At 45.1% G+C, this 9,408-nt stretch overlaps 1 protein-coding gene across 1 annotated transcript in view; it reads right to left on the bottom strand.

Annotated features, from left to right (window-relative positions):
• lats2 (large tumor suppressor kinase 2) overlaps positions 1-1,693 on the bottom strand; it is a 34,364-nt gene extending 32,671 nt beyond the window's left edge. Inside the window, exon 1 of the mRNA XM_037686666.1 lies at positions 1,291-1,693. Within this exon, the coding sequence (XP_037542594.1) occupies positions 1,291-1,629 (339 nt within the window). The 5' untranslated portion in view covers positions 1,630-1,693. The remainder of the gene's footprint in view (positions 1-1,290) is intronic.
• Positions 1,694-9,408: the final 7,715 nt, after the last annotated feature.

Below are 9,408 nucleotides of genomic sequence, written 5' to 3' on the forward strand. Positions count from 1 at the left end.
TGTGGGAACATACATGATGACTACATGAACATGTGTGGGAACATACACGATGACAGAGTCCCTCCCCAACCTGAAGGACAAGTTCAGCTTCAGGATTATTTGTCACTTTCCTGACAGTTCTTTGAACTTAATAGATGAATCATTACTTCTGACTTTGTTGTAAAACTTTCCCTCCATTTCACAGAAAGCAGCGGCTCGAAGCACTGTTGGCTTCTGGGAAGTGAACAGATGGCTTCTGGGTAACGTAGTGCTTTTGACTGACAAAACAGTGTAGGCTTATAAGCTATGTTTACATGCGCAACATTTTTTGACCAGACTGAAATGTTTTCAGATTAAATAATTCAAATGTATTGTTTACATGGGCACAATCTGTTCATGACAAGTGTTTACCTGCAGCGGGCTTTGTTCTGAACAGCAGTACTGACATGTGCAGAGCGGTAAACTCTCCTTAAAAAAAAGCACAGAAGAAGAAGTTCTACTTCTGGTTTACTTCCAGGATGAACGTAAACAAACCTGAGCACCAAAATGGACCCTGGACAGGTTTTAATGAGGGTGGAGACGTTGCTGCACTCCCTGACTGAGCTACAGGTGATACACATCATTTTGAGCTCTTTCAAAGTTTCTAGTAGAAATGTGTCTCTCACAGACCAGTTTTACTTCCCCGACATGCTAATATTATTAGCATTAGCAAGGCGGAAATGACAAAGCCGCACATGCGCAGTCAGGTCAGTTTTTTACGATCAGATAAAAACGAACAGATCAAGTGTTTACATGCGCACCAATCGGGTTACGGATCGGCGTAAACCACCCGTTTCGTTCTGATCACAAATTATAACGGATCGCGCCTAATACACAAAAAATAACCCGAACGGAGTGTTTACATGACGCGTTTTTATTCCGACCGGCCATTTGATCCGGTTACTTATGTCCATGTAAACATACCTATTGAAAGAAAACTACAAAATGGTGGCACTTTCATTTTTAGTCGTGTACAATCTTACAATACTTTGTAGAGTACTTTGAAAAGCTGCGAAAGAGCGAGTCTGCAAAAGTCAAACCACGAAGTAGCGCGGGACTACTGTAATGTCTCAAAGAATCTTTGTGCTGTTACTGTGTTCTGTAAATCCCCTTTTTTCTTAGTAAAATAAAACTTTGGTCTGTTGTTTACAAGGATTGTATTGAATTTTCCATCTTCAATCAAGTTTCATTAACGATTTAAATCCGCCTACAAACCATCATTGACCACAGGAGCATCCTCCCTAAAGGAAATGGTTCTTGCTTGTGGCTCACCTGGTCACAGCCGGCGTTGACGAGCTCCTGCAGCATCTGTCGGTTCACCTCTCCGGCCTCCCCCGACTCGTTGGCGAAGGGCATGAGGGACCTGCGGATCTCTCGCAGAGCATTCTGGTAGTTGTTGAACTTCTGCGGTGGTCGGAGCTGCTGCTGGCGGCTGGTTGTGTCCTTCCCGCCCTTGGAGTCAGCCCCTCTGCTGCCTTCGGTCCGGGAGCTTCCTCCATGCAGGGCCTGGCTCACCAGCTTGGCCGGCTGCTTCAGGCCCTCCTTAATCTCCTGAAGCCGCTGCCGCGTGTTGCCCACGTACGGCGCAGCTGGGAAAGTCTTGGGCCTCATGGCCAGAGTGCCAACAGCAGACACCTCCTCTAAAAAGGAAGAACTGGTGCTTACTCAGCCACACCCTTACAAAGAACCCTTTTAAATGATCGGACGAATAGCTAAAGGCACAGAGTTGGAAGACCTCTGTCCCTCACTTGTTTGTCATTAATTCCTGCTGGGGAAGACACAGACGAAGTGGGATACTACAGGCATTCCATGGTGTGACTTTAAGGCTCAGGTTCCAGTTTATTCCAGGAAACGCAGCCGTTCATGTGGGTACTGCAGAGCCGAACCATGGTGATGCCAATCTGCTCCTGCGGAGAAAGAGATGCAGTCAGAACTCAGCGATCATTGTCATTATGGTCCAGCTTTTGTTTTACTCAAAAAACTAAATGAACATCTTAACCACAAAAATGTTCGTCTTTGGCTGTAAAGACGAAGCATGATGTGGAACAGAAATTATAACAAAAGATTAAAATACGAAAAGTTCTGATGGACTATCAGGTGAAAGACCTGGAATTTGAAGTATGTAGTTGTGGTCACAAAATGTCATAGCTTCTACATGGCACCAGGTTGAAACTAATATTACCTGGAAGCCAAGGAGTCGTCTTCAGTACCAGCCATGCACAAGCTCTGGTGCATACCATGTGGATAATTCAGGCCTGTCAGAGGTCATAAAACTCAACCGTAGCTAAAGTTGCACAACTGAGCTTCAGTCACTGCATACTTCTGCAACACGGTCATCAGTGAACACCCCTCTGAGAGCGCAGGGCTCCGACATGGGGTCACAACAAGTCAGCAGACCCCCCCCCCCCCACACACACACACACACACACACACATCAGCCCCTTCTGCTGACGAAACACTTCACACCACCTGACGATCTTATCTGGAGGAACATGCTCCAAGTGCTGCCACGACAGCATTACTCCTGCAGAGCAGTTGGGATGACATGTGGAAAATGTACACAAGTTCCTGCTGGGAGACGCACGTGAGGACAGAAGGAAACACAACTGGAATAACACAAAGACTATGAAAGATTTATTTCTACGTTAAAAAATCACCGGAGGATTGAAGGAGAGCAGCTGTTAAAATGATCACATGCACAGAAACGCTGATAAAACAACTGTTTGTTGTTCCCGTTTTGCTTTAATATACTTTTAGATCTATTTTTATTGAATTTTGTACATTTACTTTATTTGCATTTTTGTGAAAATAAAATGTCTGTCAAATTTTGCTTGTGTTTTTGTTACTGCTTTCACTTATAATTAAAAAACATCTGTATTATTTGTCCTTTTTATTGGTATTTTAGAATTAAATTTTTGTTTACTAATCCTGTATCTATCTTTTCTGTTTTCTCCATCCATCCATCCATCCATCCATTATCTTCCTCTTGTTCCGAAGTCGGGTCTTGGGGGCAGCAGCTTGAGCAGGGAGGTCCAGACATCTCTCTCCACAGCCTCTTCCAGCTCTTCTGGGATGACCCCAAGACGTTCCCAGACCAACCGAGATACAGTCTCTCCAGCGTGTCCTGGGTCTTCCCCAGGGTCTCTCCCAGTTGGACATGCCCAAACCAACTCAACTGGCTCCTCTCTATGTGGAGGAGTAGCAGTTCTACTATGAGTCTCTCCTGATAACTGAACTTCTCAACCTACCTCTAAGGGAGAGTCCAGCTACCCTGCAGAGGAAACTCATTTCAACCTCCTGGATGCACAATCTCATTCTTTCCATCACTACCCAGAGTTCATGACCAGAGGTGAGGGGAGGAACGTAGACCGACCGGTAAACTGAGAGCTTTGTCTTACAGCTCAGCTTCCTCTTCACCACAACGGCCCGGTACAGAGTCCACAATACTGTAGACGCTGCTCCAATCCATCAGTCAATCTCACGCTCCATTCTTCCCTCACTCGTGAACAAAACCCTGAGATACTTGAACTCCTCCACTTGAGGCAGAACCTCACCCTCGACCTGAAAAGAACAATCCACCCTTTTTCTGGTTGAGGACCATGGCCTCAGATTTGGAGGTGCTGATTCTCATCCCAGCTGCTCCACACTCGGCTGCAAACTGATCCAGTGAGAGCTGAAGAATATGGCACGATGATGCCAACAGGACCAAATGATCTGCAAAAAGCAGAGATGGAATCCTGAGGCCACAGGACTGGACTCCCTCCACCCCCTGGCTGCATAGAGAAATTCTCTCCATAAAAGTTATGAACAGAATTGTGACAATGGGCAGCCCTGGAGGAGTCCAACTCCCACCCTGAAGGGGTCCGACTAACAACCAACAATGCGAACCAAACTCTCGCACCGCTTGTATAGGGACTGAACATCCTGTAACAACGGGCCCCCAATCCCATACTCATGGAGCACCCCCCCACAGTGTACCTTGAGGAACACGGTCAAATGCCTTCTCCAAGTCCACAAAACACATGTCCACTGGATGGGCAAACTCTCATGACCCCTCGAGGACCCTAGTGAGGGTAAAGAGCTGGTCCAGTGTTCCACGGCCAGGTCGGAACCTGCATTGTTCCTCCTGGATCTGAGGTTCAACCAACTATCTGTAACTGTGTTTTCTCATCAATTGAATTGTGGTTACTTTTTTGGTTGCTTCATATGACCATTGTTATTGTTTAATGTCTTTTTACTGTTTATTCACTGTTGTCTTGCAGCAAGAAGGTCTTGGGTTCAACTCCAGGCTCAGGCCTTTGAGGAGTTTGTATGGGTTTTCATTAATCACTCTGGTTTTCTCCCAAAGACCAAAACCCAGAATGTTAAATGGTGACTTTAAATTGATTTTAAGTTTGTGCATGGTTGTTCATCTTTATGTGGCCCTATGATGGACTGGTTACCTGTCCAGGATGTAACTCCCCTCAACTCATTCCCTGTTGTTCATTGACCACTAGAGAAAGGCGCCAGCTCCCCATGACCCTGAACAGAACAAAGCAATATACAGTCAACGCTCCAGGGATAGCAGAATGCCCAAACAGCATTTTGCCCTCTATAATGCTCGACAAGACATGATGATAAACCTATTACAGCAAATGTTTGTCCACCGTTTACACAAAATGCATGATAAAATGTAGGTTTAAGCAAAACAGGAGTATTACTGTATTATTCTGAATTGATGACACAGCACACGTACAGTTTTGATGTATAAATTGTAAGGAGTAGTAGCACCTAGCAACATGGCAGCCACAAATCTAGCCTAGCACTATCAGTGGGAATTAACCTTTTTACAGATACCAATGTGCATTTGTAAATTCTGGCACTTTATGTCCAAATACATTCATAGCTACTTCCAGTAGTTATGACAAAATATATTAGTAGTAGAATACCAACTGTTGATAAAAGTGAACGCAAAGTGAGAATACTTTCTCATAATTTTTCATTGGATAAGAAGGTCATAGTCAGTGACAGTAGCCAATATGCACAAACGAATAAATAATAAAAATAATAATAATAATAATAATAATAAACTTGGTGGTGGACACCCTGGGTTAGGGAGATTGTCAAGCTGAAGAAGGAGTCCTATCGGGTCTTGTTGGCCAGTGGGACTCCGAAGGCAGCTAAGGAGTACCGGAGGGCTAAACGGCCCTCTGCCATGGCTGTTTGAGGCAAAAACTCGGATGTGAGAGGAGTTAAGTAAGGCCTTGGATAGAGACTCTCGATCGGCTCCGAGGATATTCTGGCAAACAGGTGGCTGAGGAGGGGAAAGCAGCACTTTACCAACACTGTGGTCACTGAAGGTGAGGTGCTGTTGACTTTAACCAGTGATGTTGTCAGGAGGTGGAAGGAATACTTCTCTGACCTTCTCAATCCTACCAGCACATCTTCCATGGAGCAAGCGGAGTCATGGGAGTTCAGGGTTGGTCTGTCTATAACCATGGCTGAGGTTGCCGAAGTAGTAAAAAAAAACTGAGGCGGCAGGACTCAGGGAGTGGATGAGATTCACCCTGATTTCCTTAAGGCTCTGGATGTTGTGGTGCTGTCTTGGCTGACATGCTTTTGCAACGTTGTGTGGACATTGGAGGCAGTGCCACTGGATTGGCAGACTGGGGTGATGGTTCCCCTCTTCGAAAAGGGGAACTGGATGTTGTGCTTCAATTATAGGGGCATCACTCTCCTTAGACTCCCTGGTAAGGTCTATTCAGGGGTACTGGAGAAGTGATTCCGATCGTTGGTCAAACCTCAGATCCAGGAGGAACAATGTGGGTTCCATCCTGGCTGTGAAACACTGGGCCAACTCTTTACCCTCACTAGGGTCCTCGAGAGGTCATGGGAGTTTGCTCATCCAGTCTACGTGTTTTGTGGACTTGGAGAAGGCATTCGACCGTGTTCCTTGGGGTACACTGTGGGGGGTGCTCCATGAGTATGGGATTGGAGGCCCGTTGTTACGGACTGTTCAGTCCCTATACAAGCAGTGCAACAATTTGGGTCACATTGCCGGCAGTAAGTCGGACCCCTTCAGGGTGGGAGTTGGACTCCGCCAGGGCTGTCCATTGTCATAGATTATGTTCATAAATTTTATGGACAGAATTTCTCGGTGCAGCCAGTTGGTGGAGGGTTTCTGGTTCAGTGGCCTCAGGATTCCATCTCTGCTCTTTGCAGATGATGTGGTCTTGTTGGCATCATCGTGCCATAATCTTCAACTCTCACTGGAGCGGTTTGCAGTTGAGTGTGAAGCAGCTGGAATGAGAATCAGCACCTCCAAATCTAAGGCCATAGTCCTCAACCTGAAAAGGGTGGATTGCTCTCTTCAGATCGAAGGTGAGGTTCTGCCTCAAGAGGAGGAGTTCAAGTATCTCGGGGTTTTGTTCACAAGTGAGGGAAGAATGGAGCGTGAGATTGATGGATGGATTGGTGTAGCATCTGCAGTATTGCAGACTCTGTACCAGTCTGTTGTGGTAAAGAAAGAGCTGAGCTGTAAGACAAAGCTCTCAGTTTACCGGTTGGTCTACGTTCCTACCCTCACCTATGCTCACGAGCTCTAGGTAGTGACTGAAAAAATGAGATCACGGATACAGGCGGTTGAAATGAGTTTCCTCCGCAGGGTAGCTGGACTCTCCCTTAGAGGTAGGTTGAGAAGTTCAGTTATCCGGGAGAGACTCGGAGTAGAACCGCTACTCCCCCACATAGAGGGGAGCCAGTTGAGGGGGTTTGGGCATCTGGTAAGGATGCTCCCTGGGCGCCTCCCTAGGGAGGTGCTTTGGGTATGTCCAACTGGGATGAGACCCTGGGGAAGACCCAGGACACCCTGGAGAGATTATGTCTCTCGGTTGGCCTGGGAACACCTTGGAATCCTCCCACAGGAGCTGGAAGAGGTGGCTCTGGAAAGAGATGTCTGGGCCTCTCTGCTCAAGCTGCTGCTCCTGCGACCTGACTTCGGAATAAGCGCAAGATAATGGATGGACTAAATAAAAGTTGATTATATGTCAAAAAACTGGAAATAGCCATGAAAAGGTCTAGACTACAACGCATAGCAAAAATACTGACTTTGAGCATCCATCCATCCTTTATCTGCTTCTTCCTTTCGGGGTCACGGGGGTCACTGGTGTCCATTTCCAGCCATCACTGTGTGAGAGGTGGGGGACACCCTGGACAGGTCTCCAGTCCATCACAGGAACACAAAGACAAACAACCATTCACTCTCTCTCTCACCAAGGGACAATTTAGTTAACAATCAGCCTAACATGCATGTTTTTGGTCTGTGGGAGGAAACCGGAGTAGCCGGTGAAAACCCACAAAGCATGGAGAGAACATGCAAACTCCACCCAGAAGGACCCCTGGCCGGGATTCGATCCAGAAATCTTCTCGCTGAGAGGCAGCACCAACTGCGCCACCGGGCATGCATATTAGTATTGGTAAAGTGAATATCAGTGTGTTTCCATGTTTGTTTGTTTTTTGCTGTTGGAAATTAAAGCCACAAGATCTTATTTTACAAAAGCTGCCATATAATAAACTAAAAACCAGACTGTGCATACGGGAGATGTCCAATTTATGTACAAGGAGGGGGCCCAAACTTAACATCATTAAGAGCCATTCGACCGGGGGACGCTAGCTCATTTCTGGCTTCAACTTCAGGGTTTGCTTAGGCTGTCTAGAGTCTAGACAGTAACACTGTAAGCCTTTATTTTAAGCCACTGTATCTTTGAGCCTAACATTAATGCCTAAAAATAAAATCTTGGGCACTGCAAACCAAGATATTTTTTTTTATGTCAAATTTATAAACTTACTTAAAATTACATATAGTGAAGAATTCTAAGATAAATGATTATTACTGATAACCATTAAAAAAAAATTGTTGTGCTTGAAACTACAACAATTTCATGTGTTTCTTTTGAGGGCAAACCAGTAACAAAGCTGAGTTAAAGTGTCTGTTAATAATGTTATTCTTGTTACTTTTATAATGAAATCAGCCGCACAGCCCAAAGCTACAACCTCCAGCAGACACAGCAGCCAAACATAAAATCCTCTGGAGTCAACACCCCCACTCTGCCCCACTCTTCTCCCTGTTTGAACGGACTAACTCTGGGCAAGGAAACACTTTTTTATTAAATATACTGTAGCTGGGCAGCAGAGGTGATCTAGATTCTCCATCTCTGACGTCTCCCGTCTCCATTACTGTGATGCTTTAAGTGCTGTGTTGAAACGATGATCATTCCATTCCACAAGCAACTACAACACCACGGCTGGATCATGGGACAGCCTGTGCCGACCAAAATAAACTAAAAATAAAGTATACACAGAGGGTGTCTGGACGCAGGGTTGGAGAATCCTCAGCGGGAAACCCCTAAATAAAAGGCACAGTTTCATACTAAACACCAGAGCATGGATGTTTCGACAAAAAGTGGGACGTCACGTTTTAATTTTCCCAAAGACCACTGAATGTGTCACAGTTTAAAAAGTGTGAATTTTTTTTATCACAAATAAAAATATCAGATTTTTTACTTTACTCCAACACTTACCATCATCATTTTTCATCAAGTCCTATCTTATGTCCTTTTCCTGAAACCCTTCATCTATAATAAATGTACAAAACAGAATTTCACATGAATAACAATTCAAGGATAAAGTTTTGGGTGTTGGGTGTTCTCTGCAGTTTTTAAAATGACCACTAGGTGTCGATGTTAGAAAATACATTAGGATTTTAATGAAGGAAGCACTTGCTTCCATCCAGTGTGTCCACTTATTGTGGACTTCCATCCAGTCCATACAGGTGTCCCTGTGATTGAGACCTGTGCAGGGTGTCCCCCGTCTCTCGCAGTGACTGCTGGACATGGACACCACTAGTGACCCCCGAAAAGGAAAGAGAGGGTAACGGTGATGGATGATGAAAACAGGTGTATGTTTAGGTTTTTACACGTGGATATCTAATTTGTGGTAGTTGTTCATTTGAGGTATTTTTTACCAACTGTACTTTGTATCAAAAATCTTGGGGGAAATGTTCGGCTGTATCAGCACCAGACCTGTCGCGATAAACAAGAAATCAATTAATCGCATGATGAATGAAAATTATCAACCTTATATTCATTTATTGGCTTTATCGTTTCTTCATGTCTCTCTTGTTCTTCTGAAGACGAGGCTCAACTCCGGTGCTCTTCACTGACTCCTCCCTTTCTCGTTAAAATCGGTTTAATGATCCAAAATCATGTTTTTGGATCATTAAAAGCAGCTAAGCTGAGAAGCTAAGCTACGAGCTAAGCTAACAGGCCGACGTCAGGAAAAATCCTCCGTCTTGTTAAAGCTCCAAAGCACCTCCCTGCCATTTTTCTTAAAGAGACACGCTGCTCGCTCCCT

Source organism: Nematolebias whitei, chromosome 13, assembly GCF_014905685.2.
Source record: "Nematolebias whitei isolate Nwh7 chromosome 13, NemWhi1, whole genome shotgun sequence".
In the NCBI taxonomy this organism is placed as follows: domain Eukaryota; kingdom Metazoa; phylum Chordata; class Actinopteri; order Cyprinodontiformes; family Rivulidae; genus Nematolebias; species Nematolebias whitei.